This window comes from Salvelinus fontinalis, chromosome 33, assembly GCF_029448725.1.
Source record: "Salvelinus fontinalis isolate EN_2023a chromosome 33, ASM2944872v1, whole genome shotgun sequence".
Lineage (NCBI taxonomy): Eukaryota > Metazoa > Chordata > Actinopteri > Salmoniformes > Salmonidae > Salvelinus > Salvelinus fontinalis.
Window position 1 is genome coordinate 3,448,843 of NC_074697.1, and position 20,248 is coordinate 3,469,090.

General features: G+C 41.8%; 1 protein-coding gene across 4 annotated transcripts in view; it reads left to right on the top strand.

Annotated features, from left to right (window-relative positions):
• The window catches only part of LOC129831653 (muscleblind-like protein 1), a 51,846-nt gene extending 32,032 nt beyond the window's left edge, over nt 1-19,814 (top strand). The window contains exons 4-9 of one of the 4 annotated variants that reach the window (XM_055895008.1): nt 7,463-7,607; nt 10,706-10,741; nt 12,476-12,520; nt 14,168-14,259; nt 15,898-15,971; nt 16,098-19,814. In XM_055895008.1, coding sequence (XP_055750983.1) covers nt 7,463-7,607; nt 10,706-10,741; nt 12,476-12,520; nt 14,168-14,259; nt 15,898-15,954 — 375 coding nt within the window. In that variant the 3' untranslated portion in view covers nt 15,955-15,971; nt 16,098-19,814. Of the gene's footprint in view, nt 1-1,358; nt 1,413-7,462; nt 7,608-10,705; nt 10,742-12,475; nt 12,521-14,167; nt 14,260-15,897; nt 15,972-16,097 lie in introns of all 4 variants that reach the window. The other 3 variants (XM_055895011.1, XM_055895010.1, XM_055895012.1) reach the window with 3 other exon arrangements.
• Nucleotides 19,815-20,248: the final 434 nt, after the last annotated feature.

Here is a 20,248-nt window from a genome sequence, read left to right on the forward strand (position 1 = left end):
TATTGTTATATAATATGTGTTATAACTGGATATATTGTTATATAATATGTGTTATAACTGGATATATTATATAATGTGTTATAACTGGATATCTTGTTATATAACATGTGTTATAACTGGATATATTATATAATGTGTTATAACTAGATATATTATATAATGTGTTATAACTAGATATATTGTTATAAAACATGTGTTATAACTGGATATATTATATAATGTGTTATAACTAGATATATTATATAATGTGTTATAACTAGATATATTGTTATATAATGTGTCATAACTGGTGATATTGCTATGCTTATTAGAGCTAATGTAATTGTGTAGCAATGCTTCCTGTTATTATATTTAGCACATGTTGAGTATCAACTAAACAGCGTTGGTACGTCTCCCTATAGAAACATCATGGCATCACTAAAATACCAAGTAGTCCTGGATGTATTAGCATTGAACATACTATATGACTCACAGTAAAGAATTGGGTAGTTTCCTGAAACCAGGAAGTGTCTAATGATAAATGCAGTAACAGTGTTTGGCTTAATCCAGTGACAGTGAATAGCAAGTAAAGCAAGATTCCTGTGTAAGTAAATGATGTCAAGGGCATCGTGTTTACAGTAACAACCCTACAGCTGTTAATGATGTCAAGACCGTGGTGTTTACAGTAACAACCCTACAGCTGTTAACGATGTCAAGACCGTAGTGTTTACAGTAACAACCCTACAGCTGTTAATGATGTCAAGGCCGTAGTGTTTACAGTAACAACCCTACAGCTGTTAGTGATGTCAAGGCCGTAGTGTTTACAGTAAAAACCCTACAGCTGTTAATGATGTCATGGCCGTAGTGTTTACAGTAACAACCCTACAGCTGTTAATGATGTCAAGGCCGTAGTGTTTACAGTAACAACCCTACAGCTGTTAATGATGTCAAGGCCGTGGTGTTTACAGTAACAACCCTACAGCTGTTAACGATGTCAAGACCGTAGTGTTTACAGTAACAACCCTACAGCTGTTAATGATGTCAAGGCCGTAGTGTTTACAGTAACAACCCTACAGCTGTTAATGATGTCAAGACCATCGTTTTTACAGTAACAACCCTACAGCTGTTAGTGATGTCAAGGCCGTAGTGTTTACAGTAACAACCCTACAGCCATCAATGTGCATCCTCTAGCTATGTTATTTGTTGTATATTGCATTCCAATGATTTGTTGTTTTGTTTGATTTTTTCTTTTGTTTTTTTTCTCACCAACCCAAACTGCACTGCTGCCTCCATGATGCACCTCTGCTTGCTGGTTTATGTTAATGCGCTTGAACCTCATTGGCCCATTTCCACCTTGTGCTCGCTGCCTGCTAATTAAGGCTCAGTCGGCTGTCAAATCACTGAAACGACCCCTCGACGCAACCTTTGACCTGGTACTATGACCTTTCACCTTTTAGCTTGGCATGCAGCTCTGTTATACTAGTTTCTAACTAAATACATCTTAGTAAGTTACTGTTTACTAACCATTTCATTGCTGGGGTGATAAATTGATTTTGGCATTACTGTTTACTAACCATTTCATTGCTGGGGTGATAAATTGATTTTGGCATTACTGTTTACTAAACATTTCATTGATGGGGTGATGAATTGATTGTGGTATAGTGGTACCCCGTTAATTAACCTAAATATCCCTTTACATTACCATTCTATCTCTATGTCAACGAGGGAATGAGGCGGGATTTGCAAAACACTTGCAGTGCCTAAGAAGCTTTAGTAGAATTTGGTCTACAGTCAGTTCATCCCTTCTAGTCTATTCATCCTTAATAACATGGTTTGAATGTTAATCTGGTATTAATTTAGTTAACGCAGCAGCTAAAACCATGATTAGTGTCTATTCAGGAGTATTCAAGTATAAATATATTGCATGGTTATGATATATTTTCTAATTATTACCAGTTTTGCATGTCTAATTCTGGTGGATGGGTGGGCTTCTAGAGGGACTTCAGAATGAACAAGGCTTGTACTGTTAATCATGGAGCTAGATGTGCAGCTTTTCTCTGTTAACATCATCTCTGTTAACATCATCTCTGTTAACATCCTCTCTGTTAACATCATCTCTGTTAACATCATCTCTGTTAACATCATCTCTGTTAACACCATCTCTGTTAACATCATCTCTGTTAACATCATCTCTGTTAACATCATCTCTGTTAACATCATCTCTGTTAACATCATCTCTGTTAACACCTTCTCTGTTAACATCATCTCTGTTAACATCATCTCTGTTAACACCTTCTCTGTTAATATCCTCTCTGTTAACATCATCTCTGTTAACATCATCTCTGTTAACATCCTCTCTGTTAACATCCTCTCTGTTAACATCCTCTCTGTTAACATCCTCTCTGTAAATGAACACCCTCTCTGTAAATGAACACCCTCTCTGTTAACATCATCTCTGTTAACATCATCTCTGTTAATATCCTCTCTGTTAACATCATCTCTGTTAACATCATCTCTGTTAACATCATCTCTGTTAACATCATCTCTGTTAACATCATCTCTGTTAACATCCTCTCTGTTAACATCATCTCTGTTAACATCATCTCTGTTAACATCATCTCTGTTAACACCTTCTCTGTTAACATCATCTCTGTTAACATCATCTCTGTTAACACCTTCTCTGTTAATATCCTCTCTGTTAACATCATCTCTGATAACATCATCTCTGTTAACACCATCTCTGTTAACATCCTCTCTGTTAACATCCTCTCTGTTAACATCATCTCTGTTAATATCCTCTCTGTTAACATCATCTCTGTTAACATCATCTCTGTTAACATCATCTCTGTTAACATCATCTCTGTTAACATCAACTCTGTTAACATCATCTCTGTTAACATCATCTCTGTTAACATCATCTCTGTTAACATCATCGCTGTTAACATCATCTCTGTTAACATCATCTCTGTTAACATCCTCTCTGTTAACATCCTCTCTGTTAACATCCTCTCTGTTAACATCCTCTCTGTTAACATCCTCTCTGTTAACATCCTCTCTGTTAACATCCTCTCTGTTAACATCCTCTCTGTAAATGAACACCCTCTCTGTAAATGAACACCCTCTCTGTTAACATCATCTCTGTTAACTTCATCTCTGTTAATATCCTCTCTGTTAACATCATCTCTGTTAACATCATCTCTGTTAACATCATCTCTGTTAACATCATCTCTGTTAACATCATCTCTGTTAACATCATCTCTGTTAACATCATCGCTGTTAATATCCTCTCTGTTAACATCATCTCTGTTAACATCATCTCTGTTAACATCATCTCTGTTAACATCATCTCTGTTAACATCATCTCTGTTAACATCATCGCTGTTAACATCATCTCTGTTAACATCATCTCTGTTAACACCTTCTCTGTTAACATCATCTCTGTTAACATCATCTCTGTTAACACCTTCTCTGTTAATATCCTCTCTGTTAACATCATCTCTGATAACATCATCTCTGTTAACACCATCTCTGTTAACATCCTCTCTATTAACATCCTCTCTGTTAACATCATCTCTGTTAATATCCTCTCTGTTAACATCCTCTCTGTTAACATCATCTCTGTTAACATCATCTCTGTTAACATCATCTCTGTTAACATCATCTCTGTTAACATCATCTCTGTTAACATCATCTCTGTTAACATCATCTCTGTTAACATCATCTCTGTTAACATCCTCTCTGTTAACATCCTCTCTGTTAACATCCTCTCTGTAAATGAACACCCTCTCTGTAAATGAACACCCTCTCTGTTAACATCATCTCTGTTAACATCATCTCTGTTAATATCCTCTCTGTTAACATCATCTCTGTTAACATCATCTCTGTTAACATCATCTCTGTTAACATCATCTCTGTTAACATCATCTCTGTTAACACCTTCTCTGTTAACATCATCTCTGTTAACACCTTCTCTGTTAACATCATCTCTGTTAACATCATCTCTGTTAACACCTTCTCTGTTAATATCCTCTCTGTTAACATCATCTCTGATAACATCATCTCTGTTAACACCATCTCTGTTAACATCCTCTCTATTAACATCCTTTCTGTTAACATCATCTCTGTTAATATCCTCTCTGTTAATATCCTCTCTGTTAACATCATCTCTGTTAACATCATCTCTGTTAACATCATCTCTGTTAACATCATCTCTGTTAACATCATCTCTGTTAACATCATCGCTGTTAACATCATCTCTGTTAACATCATCTCTGTTAACACCTTCTCTGTTAACATCATCTCTGTTAACATCATCTCTGTTAACACCTTCTCTGTTAATATCCTCTCTGTTAAAATCATCTCTGATAACATCATCTCTGTTAACACCATCTCTGTTAACATCCTCTCTATTAACATCCTCTCTGTTAACATCATCTCTGTTAATATCCTCTCTGTTAACATCATCTCTGTTAACATCATCGCTGTTAACATCATCTCTGTTAACATCATCTCTGTTAACATCCTCTCTGTTAACATCATCTCTGTTAACATCATCTCTGTTAACATCATCTCTGTTAATATTCTCTCTGTTAATATTCTCTCTGTTAATATTCTCTCTGTTAACACCATCTCTGTTGACTCCTGGTTTCTAGACAATCATTATTATCTTTATTTTACAGACCTCTTAATACGTTATTAATGATGTGTTATAAAAGCTGATTTACTTTTGCAGGATTCATATTTTACATATTTCTGTGTATATTGTCTGTATGTTGGTAACTACTTTTCTCTATTGTGACAATCTCTAGTTGTCACAATTCATAGACAAGCACCACTGTCTTGAAGGACTAGTGTAGAATAGACCACTGTCTTGTTATAGATGGACTAGTGTAACATAGACCATTGATTTCTTAAGAAAGACTTTAGAAAAACTTTTTTGAATCATAATTTTTCCGAGGTAGAAGCCTTTCATCTTATGAAAATCTTTATTTTCTCTATCTTTTATTCCAACACCCCCACCACCCCTAAAACCACCCCCACCACCCCTAAAACCACCACCACCACCACTACAACCACCCCCACCACCCCTAAAACTACCACCACCACCACTACAACCACCCCCACCACCCCTAAAACCACCACCACCACCACTACAACCACCACCACCACCACTACAACCACCTCCACCACCCCTAAAACCACCACCACCACCAATACAACCACCACCACCACCACTACAACCCCCACCACCACCACTACAACCACCACCACCATCACTACAACCACCACCACCACCACTACAACCCCCACCACCACCACTACAACCACCACCACCATCACTACAACCACCACCACCACCACCCCAAAAACCACCACCACCACCACCACCACCCCTAAAACCACCACCACCACCACCACCACCACCACTACAACCACCACCACCACCACCCCTAAAACCACCACCACCACCCCCACCACCCCTAAAACCACCACCACTACAACCCCCACCACCACCCCTAAAACCACCACCACCACCACCACTACAACCCCCTCCACCACCACCACCACTACAACCCCCACCACCACCACCACCACTACAACCCCCACCACCCTTAAAACCACCACCACCACCACCCCTACAACCACCACCACCACCACCACTACAACCCCCACCACCACCTCTAAAACCACCACCACCACCACCACTACAACCACCAACACCACCCCTACCGCCACCCCTAAAACCCCCACCACCCCTACAACCACCACCTCCACCACCCCTACAACCACCACCACCACCACTACAACCCCCACCACCGCTACAACCCCCACCACCCCTACAACCCCCACCACCACACCTACAACCACCACCCCTACAACCACCACCACCACCCCTACAACCACCACCACCACCACTACAACCCCCACCACCGCTACAACCACCACCACTACAACCACCACCACCACCCCTAAAACCACCACCACCTCCCCAACAATCACCACCACCACCACTACAATCACCACCACCACCCCTACAACCACCACCTCCACCACCCCTACAACCACCAACACCACCCCTACACCACCCCTACACCACCCCTACCGCCACCCCTACAACCACCACCACCACCCCTACACCACCCCTACCGCCACCCCTACAACCCCCACCACCCCTACAACCACCACCTCCACCACCCCTACAACCACCACCACCACCCCTACAACCACCACCACCATCACCACTACAACCACCACCACTACAACCACCACCACCACCACCCCTACAACCACCACCACCACCCCTACAACCACCACCACCATCACCACTACAACCACCACCACTACAACCACCACCACCACCACCCCTACAACCACCACCACCACCCCTACAACCACCACCACCACCACCACCACCATCACCACTACAACCACCAACACCACCCCTACAACCACCACCACCACCACCACCACCACCATCACCACTACAACCACCACCACTACAACCACCACCACCACCACCCCTACAACCACCACCACCATCACCACTACAACCACCACCTCCACCACCCCTACAACCACCAACACCACCCCTACACCACCCCTACACCACCCCTACCGCCACCCCTACAACCACCACCACCACCCCTACACCACCCCTACCGCCACCCCTACAACCCCCACCACCCCTACAACCACCACCTCCACCACCCCTACAACCACCACCACCACCCCTACAACCACCACCACCATCACCACTACAACCACCACCACTACAACCACCACCACCACCACCCCTACAACCACCACCACCACCCCTACAACCACCACCACCATCACCACTACAACCACCACCACTACAACCACCACCACCACCACCCCTACAACCACCACCACCATCACCACTACAACCACCAACACCACCCCTACAACCACCACCACCACCACCACCACCACCAACACCACCACCACCACCACCACTACAATCACCACCACCACCACAACAACCACCATTACCACTACATCCACTACCATCACTTCCATCACCACCACCACCACCATCACTACTACAACCACCACCACTACTACACCCCCACTACCACCACCACCACCACCACCACCATCACTACTACAACCACCACCACTACTACACCCCCACTACCACCACCACCACCAACACCACCACCACCATCACTAATACAACCACCACCACTACTACACCCCCACTACCACCACCACCACCAACACCACCACCACCATCACTAATACAACCACCACCACTACTACACCCCCACTACCACCACCACCACCACCACCACCATCACTACTACAACCACCACCACTACTACACCCCCACCACCACAACAACCACCATTACCACTACATCCACCACCATCACTTCCATCACCACTACAACCACCACCACTACCATTACCACCTCCTCCACCACCACCACCCCTACCTCCTCCACCACCAACTCTATCAGGGGCTCCCACCTGTTTTACCTCCATTACCAAAGAGACCCACACTTGAAAAATCCACCGGTGCCACCACCATGTTCAACGTCGCTGGGTTCCAGTACCAACAGGCCCTAGCCAACACGCCGTTTCAGCAGCAGTTCATCCCGTCAGGTAGGTTTGAACCTTTTACCTTTCACCTCTCAACTCATCACAACCCCTGTCAAATCTGATCCTGCTTACCTCCATTCACAAACCTCAAACCTTACCAGTTAAACCTCTGGCTTCAGGCTCTTTACCCATAAAACCTCTGGCTTCAGACTCCTTACCTATAAAACCTCTGGCTTCAGACTCCTTACCCATAAAACCTCTGGCTTCAGACTCCTTACACATACAACCTCTGGCTTCGGGCTCTTTACCCATAAAACCTCTGGCTTCAGACTCCTTACCCATAAAACCTCTGGCTTCAGGCTCTTTACCCATGAAACCTCTGGCTTCGGGCTCCTTACCCATAAAACCTATGGCTTCATGCTCCTTGCCCATAAAATCTCCAGTTTTAGGCTCCTTACACATACAACCTCTGGCTTCAGGCTCTCTACCCATAAAACCTCTGGCTTCAGGCTCCTTAACCATAAAACCTCTGGCTTCAGGCTCCTTACCTAAAAACCTCTGCCTCCAAGCACCTTACCCATACAACCTCTGGCTTCGGGCTCCTAACCCATAAAACCTTTGGCTTCGGTCTTGCACAGCATACATAGTTCTGATTGGACATGCATTCATTTAGCAGTATTCCTCTTATTGCAATAACAATTTGAAACACGAACACAAACTCACACACACATACACCAGTCTGAGAACATCGGCACCATCTTGGTCCAACCACATACGTCAGAATACTGGCACCACCCTGGTCCGACCACATACACCAGAATACTGGCACCACCCTGGTCCGACCACATACACCAGAACATTGGCACCACCCTGGTCCGACCACATACGTCAGAATACTGGCACCACCCTGGTCCGACCACATACACCAGAACACTGGCACCATCCTGGTCCGACTACATACACCAGAACACTGGCACCATCCTGGTCCGATCCACATACACCAGAACACTGGCACCACCCTGGTCCGATCCACATACACCAGTGAGGGTCCAGTGAGTGTTACTATTGCTCAGATCCTGTAGTCTATACCTCCTCTCCCATTATTGAACTGTCTGACAGAGATGGATTGGCTGGCTTTCAGACAGTTCAGGCAAATGCCAGATGGGGTGGTCTATTTTAACCTAGTGTGTCTGTATACATCAGAGGTTTGGAACAGAATGATCTTTATTTTGACTAACAGTGGGAGCCTCAAGTTAGAAAAAGTGGCCTGGTGTTTTAGAAAGAACCAAGCTGATTTCTGTTCCCAGTCCATCCCTGCTGTCAAGCCGCATTAGTCCAAGTCCACACTGAGAGAACTGGAGACAGCTTGTCCATAACCGCAGTAGTCCAAGTCCACACTGAGAGAACTGGAGACAGCTTGTCCATAACCACAGTAGTCCAAGTCCTCACTGAGAGAACTGGAGACAGCTTGTACATAACCACAGTAGTCCAAGTCCTCACTGAGAGAACTGGAGACAGCTTGTACATAACCACAGTAGTCCAAGTCCTCACTGAGAGAACTGGAGACAGCTTGTACATAACCACAGTAGTCCAAGTCCTCACTGAGAGAACTGGAGACAGCTTGTACATAACCACAGTAGTCCAAGTCCTCACTGAGAGAACTGGAGACAGCTTGTACATAACCACAGTAGTCCAAGTCCTCACTGAGAGAACTGGAGACAGCTCGTCCATAACCACAGTAGACCAAGTCCTCACTGAGAGAACTGGAGACAGCTCGTCCATAACCACTCTGGGCCAGAAACCTTTAAATAAATTAGGAGGAGTATTAGCCATTAGCCATTAGCCATTTTCCTATTCACCTGGCACATAATTGATCTTGGGAAGGTATTGGCTGATGTGACTGGCTATTCACCTGGCACATAACTGATCTAGGGAAGGTATTGGCTGATGTGACTGGCTATTCACCTTTTTCTCTTTTTTAAGACAACATATTTTAATCTGGAAGACTGGTGCTAAAACGCCATAGTTACTGATGCTCACATCAAGATACATACCATCTCTGTGTTCTTTAGCTCTCGGTATGTTTATTAATGAGTCTTAACAGTAATACTTATCATTAATGAATGATTAATGGCAGTAGATGCAACTTAAATCTGTCTTAATTCACTGCGTTGTAGTTGACATACGGGGCCTTCGGAAAGTATTCAGACCTCTTCACTTTTTCCACATTTTGTTACGTTACAGCCTTTTTCTAAAATTGATTAAATAAAACATTTCCCTCATCAATCTACACACAATACCCCATAATGACATCACAATACCCCATAATGACATCACAATACCACATGATGACAGAGCAAAAACATGTTTTTAGAAGTGTACATAAGTATTCAGACCCTATGCTATGAGACTCGAAATTGAGCTCATACCCAAGAAGACTCGAGGCTGTAATCGCTGCCAAAGGTCCGTCAACAAAGTACTGAGTAAAGGATCTGAATACTTATGTAAATGTGATATTTCCTTCTTTTTTATATTTATATATACATTTGCTAAAATTTCTAAAAACATGTTTTTGCTCTGTCATTATGAGGTTTTGTGTGTAGATTGATGAGGGGGGGAAAAACTATTTCATCCATTTCAGAATAAGGCTGTAATGTGATAACACGCGGAAAAAGTAAAGGGGTCTGAACACTTTCCAAATGCACTGTGTCTCCAGTGTAATTCTTTGTAGCCGTTTCCTGCAGTAAAATGACCTACTGGTCTCAACGGTGGAATGTTATGCTTACTTTTCATAATTTCATAATCAATCAATTGTTATAACGCCGGAAATCCAGTGTTTCTATGTTATATTTCAGTCTTCTGTATATATAAAGTGTAATATTGGGATGCAAACTCCAAATTGAATACATTTCAACTCGATATCGGACATGGTACAGGTGTCTTCTTTTTTTAAGCCCATAACCATGTGTGTGAGGTATGTAGATTTATTTAAGACTACCAATGAACCCTGATTTAGCCCACTGCAGTAGAAAGTGAAAGTACTGTATCCTTCTGTACTCATAACAACACTGTCTCCCTCTAATGACACTGTCTTTTTGTGTTGATTTCTTCTCCCCATCTCCCTTTCCAATCCACTTCCTGTTGCAATGCATGATGGGCAGGCTCAATATTGTGCATGACACCTGCAACAACTGTTGGTAGGTGCAAGCTTTCCATCCTGATTACCTTTAAGCCTTTTCAGTCCCTCATACTCCATCTCAAGCCATCAAGGTGGCCATTTTCCACGCTTGAGGCCAAGGGGGCATCTCAATAGTCCAAAGTTACTTAATCTCCTCATCTCCATCCCTTGATCGATAGATACATAGATAGATAGATAGATAGATAGATAGATAGATAGATAGATAGATAGATAGATAAATAGAATGCATACCAATGCATACCAACCCATACCAGTACATACCACCACATACCAATGCATACCAATACATACCAATGCATACCAATACATACCACCGCATACCAATACATACCAACACATACCAGTACATACCAATGCATACCAATACATACCAATACATACCAGCGCATACCAATACATACCAACACATACCAGTACATACCAATACATACCAATACATACCACCGCATACCAATACATACCATCGCATACCAATACATACCAATGCATACCAATACATACCACCGCATACCACCGCATACCAATACATACCAACACATAACAGTACATACCATCGCATACCAATACATACCAACACATACCAGTACATACCAATGCATACCAATACATACCACCAATACATACCAACACATACCAGTACATACCAATGCATACCAATACATACCAATGCATATGAATACATACCAACGCATACCAATGTATACCAATACATACCAATGCATACCAATGCATACCAACCCATACCAGTATATACCACCGCATACCAATGCATACCAATACATACCAATGCATACCAATGCATACCAATACATACCACCGCATACCAATACATACCAACACATACCAATGCATACCAATGCATACCAATGCATACCAATACATACCAATGCATACCACCGCATACCAATACATACCAACACATACCAATGCATACCAATACATACCAATGCATATCAATACATACCAATGCATACCAATGCATACCAACCCATACCAATGCATACCAATACATACCAATGCATACCACCGCATACCAATGCATACCAATACATACCAATGCATACCAATGCATACCAATACATACCACCGCATACCAATACACACCAACACATACCAATGCATACCAATGCATACCAATGCATACCAATACATACCAATGCATACCACCGCATACCAATACATACCAACACATACCAATGCATACCAATACATACAAATGCATACCAATACATACCAATGCATATCAATACATACCAATGCATACCAACCCATACCAGTGCATACCAATACATGCCAAATCATACCAATGCATACCAATGTATACCAATACATACCAATGCATACCAATACATACCAATGCATACCAATGCATACCAATACATACCAATGCATACCAATACATACCAATGCATACCAATGCATACCAATGCATACCAATACATACCAATGATTTAGTTGTCACTTGGCCAGGTGTAGCCTGATGATAGAGAAAAGATGGATAGGAATTTGTGGTGAACAATTGAGATGCGGTACAGTGTAGCAGCCCTCTGTTATTAACTGCTGTCAATTAAATAGATCGCAGGGATTCCATAGTTAAACAATTGATTTTCTTGCATTATTTGTGTTTAATTAAAGGCAAATTATTTGTAGTAGAATATGACATACATTTGGCATTTAGATTCACAGTTTGGAGAAAAAAATACAGAGCTTTTAACCTTCTATTTCCTGACAGAGTGGGACTGGACTGGACTGGGACGGACTGTGGGTTGCAGACAGGGTTAGTTATAGTATTATCATCTTATTGGTGGTAGTGGAGGTGGTGGTGGGTCAGTTATGAGACGTGTATAATTCTGGAAATATGAATTAAGTATATGAGTAATTTTGAAGCACATTTTGAGAATATTATGAGCAGTGAAATGTTGTTTTACTGTAGGCTAGTTGTTTCAACTGTTTCCCTGTGTGTCACCCCTGTACCTATACCCCTATACCTATACCCCTATACCTATACCCCTATACCTATACCCCTGTACCTATACCCCGGTACCTATACCCCGGTACCTATACCCCTATACCTATACCCCGGTACCTATACCCCGGTACCTATACCCCTATACCTATACCCCTATACCTATACCCCTATACCTATACCCCTATACCTATACCCCTGTACCTATACCCCTATACCTATACCCCTATACCTATACCCCTATACCTATACCCCTATACCTATACCCCTATACCTATACCCCTATACCTATACCCCTATACCTATACCCCTATACCTATACCCCGGTACCTATACCCCTATACCTATACCCCTATACCTATACCCCGGTACCTATACCCCTGTACCTATACCCCGGTACCTATACCCCTATACCTATACCCCTGTACCTATACCCCTGTACCTATACCCCTGTACCTATACCCCTATACCTATACCCCGGTACCTATACCCCTGTACCTATACCCCGGTACCTATACCCCTATACCTATACCCCTGTACCTATACCCCTGTACCTATACCCCTATACCTATACCCCGGTACCTATACCCCTATACCTATACCCCTGTACCTATACCCCTGTACCTATACCCCTATACCTATACCCCTATACCTATACCCCGGTACCTATACCCCTGTACCTATACCCCGGTACCTATACCCCTATACCTATACCCCTATACCTATACCCCGGTACCTATACCCCGGTACCTATACCCCTGTACCTATACCCCTATACCTATACCCCTGTACCTATACCCCTATACCTATACCCCTATACCTATACCCCTATACCTATACCCCTATACCTATACCCCGGTACCTATACCCCGGTACCTATACCCCTGTACCTATACCCCTATACCTATACCCCGGTACCTATACCCCTATACCTATACCCCTGTACCTATACCCCTATACCTATACCCCTATACCTATACCCCGGTACCTATACCCCTATACCTATACCCCTATACCTATACCCCTATACCTATACCCCTATACCTATACCCCGGTACCTATACCCCTATACCTATACCCCTATACCTATACCCTGGTACCTATGCGGTATGAACGCATGATGTCACGTTGCCAATATTTGTCTGCCATACGACATGCCACATAGCTTGTTGCTGTAACAACCCACTCTGACACACTCATTGTCCTGACCCTCATCCCAAACCTCAGTTACCCTGTTAGCTAACACCTTATGTAAAGGTCAGTTTAGAATCTGTTTTAAATGCCATCATCAGTAATAGAGAATAAGAAATACACAAACAAATGATTTACTAACGGTTGACAATCAACAAGCTAGTCTTTAAGGTTTAGAAGTGGTTAGAAGAGAATTAACCTGTATAATACAACATCATATCTGCCTGCTCCAGTTCATGTGCTTGTCTGATTTGTCTCTCCCCAAAGTACCCATGATGCACGGTGCCACGCCCGCCACTGTGTCTGCAGTCACCTCCTCTGCCACAAGCGCTCCCTTTGCAACCGCAACAGCCAATCAGGTTTGCTCCTCTTCTGCTTCCTCTCTCTCGCTCCACTTCCTGTGATGGAAGTAAGTCACTTCCAGGTTGAAGGGTTATGAATGGCCATCAGAAGAGGACGATGGATGCGTGGTGACTGATTACACCTCTAACTGTTCCCCTGAGGCGTTTAAAGACGCTGACCAACATTCAGGAAAATTACCACATCGTTTCCTCCTCAGTTGTCAGTGTTGTTTTATTTGTAATGGATATTCGCCGTTCGTTTAAATACGATTGATCGTGTATTCAGCGGTGTAAAGTACTTAAGTAAAAATACTTTAAAGTACTACATAAGTCGTTTTTTGGGGTATCTGTACTTTACTTTACTATTTATATTTTTGACAACTTTTGCTTTTATTTCACTGCATTCCTAAAGAAAATTATGTACTTTTTACTCCATACATTTTATCTGACACCCAAAAGTAATCGTTACATTTTGAATGCTTAGCAGGACAGAAAATGGTCCAATTCGCACACTTATCAAGAGAACATCCCTGGTCATCCTTACAGCCTCTTATCTGGCGGATTCACTAAACACAAATGTCTGAGTGTTGGAGTGTGACCCTCGGTATCCGTAAATAAATAAAAATCTGTCGTTTGGTTTGCTTAATGTAATGAATTTTAAATTATTCGTACTTTTACTTAAGTATATTTGATCAACATCATTTACTTTTGATTCTTAATTGGGATCGGTGTCCCTTCCATGGGACGGTTGAGCTAACGAAGGCTAATGCGATTAGCATGAGGTTGTAAGTAACAAGAACATTTCCCAGGACATAGACATATCTGATATTGGCAGAAAGCTTAAATTCTTGTTAATCTAACTGCACAATCCAATTTTCAGTAGTTATTACAGTGAAATAATACCACGCTATTGTTTGATGAGAGGGCATAATTTTGAACATGAAAAGTTGCAATAGATTGCACTTTTTAATATGCAAATTAGGCACATTTGGGTAGTCTTGATACAACATTTTGAACAGAAATGCTCAGTCTAAAACTTTGCACATAAACTGATGCCATCTAGTGGCCAAAATCTAAATTACACCTGGGCTGGAATAATACATTATGGCCTTTGTCTTGCATTTCAAAGATGATGGTACAAAACAAATACTAAAGAACGGTTGTTTTTTTCTTTATATTATCTTTTACCAGATCTAATGTGTTATATTCTCCTACATTCCTTTCACATTTCCACAAAATTCAAAGTGTTACCTTTCAAATGGTATCAAGAATATGCATATCCTTGCTTCAGGGCCTGAGTTACAGGCAGTTAGATCTGGATATGTCATTTTAGGCGAACATTTAAAAAAAGGGGTGGATCCTTAAGAGTTAAGTGTTTTTAAAACCGAATGCTTTCATACTTTTACTTAAGTAGTATTTAATACTGGGTGACTTTCACTTATTACTTGAGTCATTTTCTACTAATGTATCTTTACTTTTACTCAAGTATGAGAATGTAGTACCCTTTTCCACCACTGGGTGTATTTAGCACCGTCTGTAAGTGATGAAAAGTAAAAAGAAAATAGCCCATTGAGAGTGTTGTGTTGTAAAAGCTAAACTTACCAGTAAAGTTCTTTTTCTTTCTGTTTTCTCTCTATCTCTCATGTTCTTCCCCAGATTCCGTTAATATCTACAGATCATCTTACTAGGCACAAGTATGTGACTCAGATCTAGACATCTCAAGCGAGACGGTAAGACTAATTTTCATACAGACGTACAGTATGTCTATGCAATCTCTTTTGATTATGTTCCTCAAATTCTTCTGTAATTCATTATTTTTACTATTCTCTTCTGATCTATACATTTTTCTCCTGCAGATGAAACAGCAGTGTGCCGGTGTCCCACAGTTCCCCACCCTTCATGCCTGTAAACGTAGAAATCTGATATGATATTGATAGAGATTGTAACATCCGACCACCTGTAAACTGTAGTGGTACTGACATGCCGCGCTGCTCTAGGAGCGTTTCAGCTGATCATAAAGGTGGTGAACATATGCATTTCACACACACGCACACAACACTGGTGGGCCTCGTACAGAGAAGAACTACTGCCATCTACATGAACGTTATCAGCCATGCCTTTACGTCTGTGGAGGCATCATCCATTAAAACACAGGACACACTTTGAATGTCACCATGAGGAGAAAGTCACTCACACTAGTTTGTCAGAAGACCAAGATTCTCTTATATGTTGTTTTCAGTTGGGTTTCTTTAATTGATAACATTTTTTCACGGTTTGCACAAAGAAAAGGTACATCTTGTGTTTTAAATGAGAGGGGGGGTGGACAGGAAAAGTACCTCATAGACATATTAGACTGAATTAATTATGACTTGTATGAATTATGACTAGTATGTAGATGACTTGGTCCTTACAAGGTAAACTTGGTTGAAATGGGTTAGTGGGCTTGGTGCCAAAATGACAGCTGAATGTTTTGTGTTTATTAAGCCTTTTGTGTTTTTAATCACATTCCCGATTTTTCAAGATCTGCTGCAAACTCTACGTAAAGTACCATAGACTCTATGTACTAGTTGGTTATGTTAGGACCCGGTCCTCTCTGGGTATAGTCCATAGACTCTAGTTGGTTCTCTTAGGACCCGGTCCTCTCTGGGTGTAGTCTATAGACTCTAGTTGGTTCTGTTAGGACCCGGTCCTCTCTGGGTGTAGTCTATAGACTCTAGTTGGTTATGTTAGGACCCAGTCCTCTCTGGGTATAGTCTATCTCACTAGTGATGGAAAAAGGGTAACTACTCTAGAAAAGGAATGATAGAATGAAGAACTGTTGAAAGTTGCATGATAAACCAAATCACTGAGAGGAGTGAGAAGTTTCAAAGAGTTGCAGTGGCCAGTGGTGGAAAAAGGACCCAATTGTCATACTTGAGTAAAAGTATAGATAGAAAGTTACTGAAGTAAAAATGAAAGTCACCCAGTAAAATACAACTTGAGTAAAAGTCTAAAAGTATTTTGTTTTAAATATACTTAAGTATAAAAAGTAAATGTTATTGCTAAAATATACTTACGTATCAAAAGTCAAATATTTTTTTATTTTTCTGTCATAAATATTAAAAAAATGTCATTATTTAGAAAAGCAGACGACACCATTTTTTTTGTTTTCATAATTAATGGATAACGAGGGGCACGATCCAACACTCAGACATCATTACAGATAGCCAGGGGCACACTCCAACACTCAGACATCATTACAGATAGCCAGGGGCACACTCCAACACTCAGACATTATTACAGATAGCCAGGGGCACACTCCAACACTCAGACATCATTACAGATAGCCAGGGGCACACTCCAACACTCAGACATCATTACAGATAGCCAGGGGCACACTCCAACACTCAGACATCATTACAGATAGCCAGGGACACACTCCAACACTCAGACATCATTACTGATAGCCAGGGACACACTCCAACACTCAGACATCATTACAGATGGCCAGGGGCACACTCCAACACTCAGACATCATTACAGATAGCCAGGGGCACACTCCAACACTCAGACATTACTACAGATAGCCAGGGACACACTCCAACACTCAGACATCATTACAGATAGCCAGGGACACACTCCAACACGCAGACATCATTACAGATAGCCAGGGACACACTCCAATACTCAGACATCATTACAGATAGCCAGGGGCACACTCCAACACTCAGACATCATTACAGATAGCCAGGGGCACACTCCAACACTCAGACATCATTACAGATAGCCAGGGGCACACTCCAACACTCAGACATCATTACAGATAGCCAGGGGCACACTCCAATACTCAGACATCATTACAGATAGCCAGGGGCACACTCCAACACTCAGACATCATTACAGATAGCCAGGGGCACACTCCAACACTCAGACATCATTACAGATAGCCAGGGGAACACTCCAACACTCAGACATCATTACAGATAGCCAGGGGCACACTCCAACACTCAGACATCATTACAGATAGCCAGGGGCACACTCCAACACTCAGACATCATTACAGATAGCAAGGGGCACACTCCAACACTCAGACATCATTACAGATAGCCAGGGGCACACTCCAACACTCAGACATCATTACTGATAGCAAGGGACACACTCCAACACTCAGACATCATTACTGATAGCTAGGGACACACTCCAACACTCAGACATCATTACTGATAGCAAGGGACACACTCCAACTCTCAGACATTATTTACAAAATATGCATTTGTGTTGAGTCGTCCGCCAGTCCGGACGCAGTAGGGATGACCACGTGTTCTCTTGATAAGTGCGTGAATTTGACAATTGTCCTGTCCTGCTAAAAATTCAAAATGGAACGAGTACTTTTGGGTGTCAGGGAAAATGTAAGGAGTAAAAAGTACAATATTTTCTTTTGGAATGTAGTGGAGTAAAAGTACAAGTTGTCAAAAATATAAATTGTAAAGTACAGATACCCCCAAAAAATGTAGTAATTTCAAGTGTTTTTACTTCAGTACTTTACACCACTGAGGGTGGCTAATGGTTGAGTTGCTATGTCAGTTTTAATGTGGTGTTGTTTGTATTTTATTACAATTCATTCAACAACATAAAAGAAAATCATATTAAGTGCATTGCATATGGTCTATGACATAAGAGAACTTGTGAAAAACACATTACGTGTAAATAAATGTGAGATAGTAGGTATAATTTTGGATAGTTACAGCCAAAGGTTTTTATTTTCTCTCTCTCTCTTCCTGTGTTGCTTTTCAATGACATCTGTGGTAGGGCAAGACGAGCCCAAATCACACATACACTTCTGGATGGATGGACGCGTGGGGGAGTGTAGAGCTGTTTATGGAAGTAATGGGGGAGGGTAGAGTTGTGTATGGAAGTAATGGGGGAGTGTAGAGTTTTGTATGGAAGCAATGGGGGAGTGTAGAGCTGTTTAGGGAAGTAATGGGGGAGTGTAGAGCTGTTTATGGAAGTAATGGGGGAGTGTAGCAATGGGGGAGCTGTTTTCTAAAAACTGCTTCTGCATGCCTTGTGGGTGTTGTTTGGAGCATGTTGATTGATGGCATGGTATAAAAGAGTTGGCAAAAGTTTGACCCTGATTGTATTACTCATCCAAAGCCTTAGAAAACACCACGAGCTCGGCAACAATGCACCGTGCCATTTCAAATCGTCCTCTTGCCTAACCCTGGCCGTTTTGCCACCACACAGCGTGTATATGATTGTCTTTCCTTCGCTGAAAACATGGTGTTTGTTGTTGAGTTATTAAGTCGGTGAAGAAGATGAATGTGTTATTTCATTTTGTTTAGTGCACGGATGACATTTTTTATATTTTTGTTAAAGGTGTTTTGTCTTACTAGATTTCCACCTGTAACATTTGTAGGATGCTGAATATTAGGTGATATGTGTGTGTTTTTTGTGTTCTTCGTACCGTATTTAGTTTTCTGAAATTTCATGTAACATTGATTTGAATATTTACTGTTAGTGTTATGATTGTAAACTACATTATTTTATTTTTTCTGTGATCTGTAAGAATTGTGTTAAATATCTTGTCTGTTTGAGTTCTTTGAACAAAGATTATTTTATATGGGTATCTGACATTGAGGAAATGAGAGATAAAAGAGGCCTGCTGTGGTAACCATGGAAACCACGGAGTAATATTATGATCATGATCTGGGTCGTACAGTAACTGGTCACTCTTACATGGGAAAAATATTACTAAGAAATCTCGTTCATTTCAAATAGTAACTATTGTTTGAATATTTTAAATGTCCCTGGATGTGAGGCCGTGTTGAAAACCTAGCTGCCTATTGGATCCCTCTTAGAGGGGGGAGGGGCATTGTTAGCGAGGTCAGCTGTTGGAGGCGGGTCGAGCATGGAATACATACTCTTTACTTAGCCACTAACAAATGAGGGGAAACCGTTGCACTTCTGTACATAGTCCAAAAATAAGAGAGAATGATGTATAATATTGAGATCTTATTTTGAATAAAAA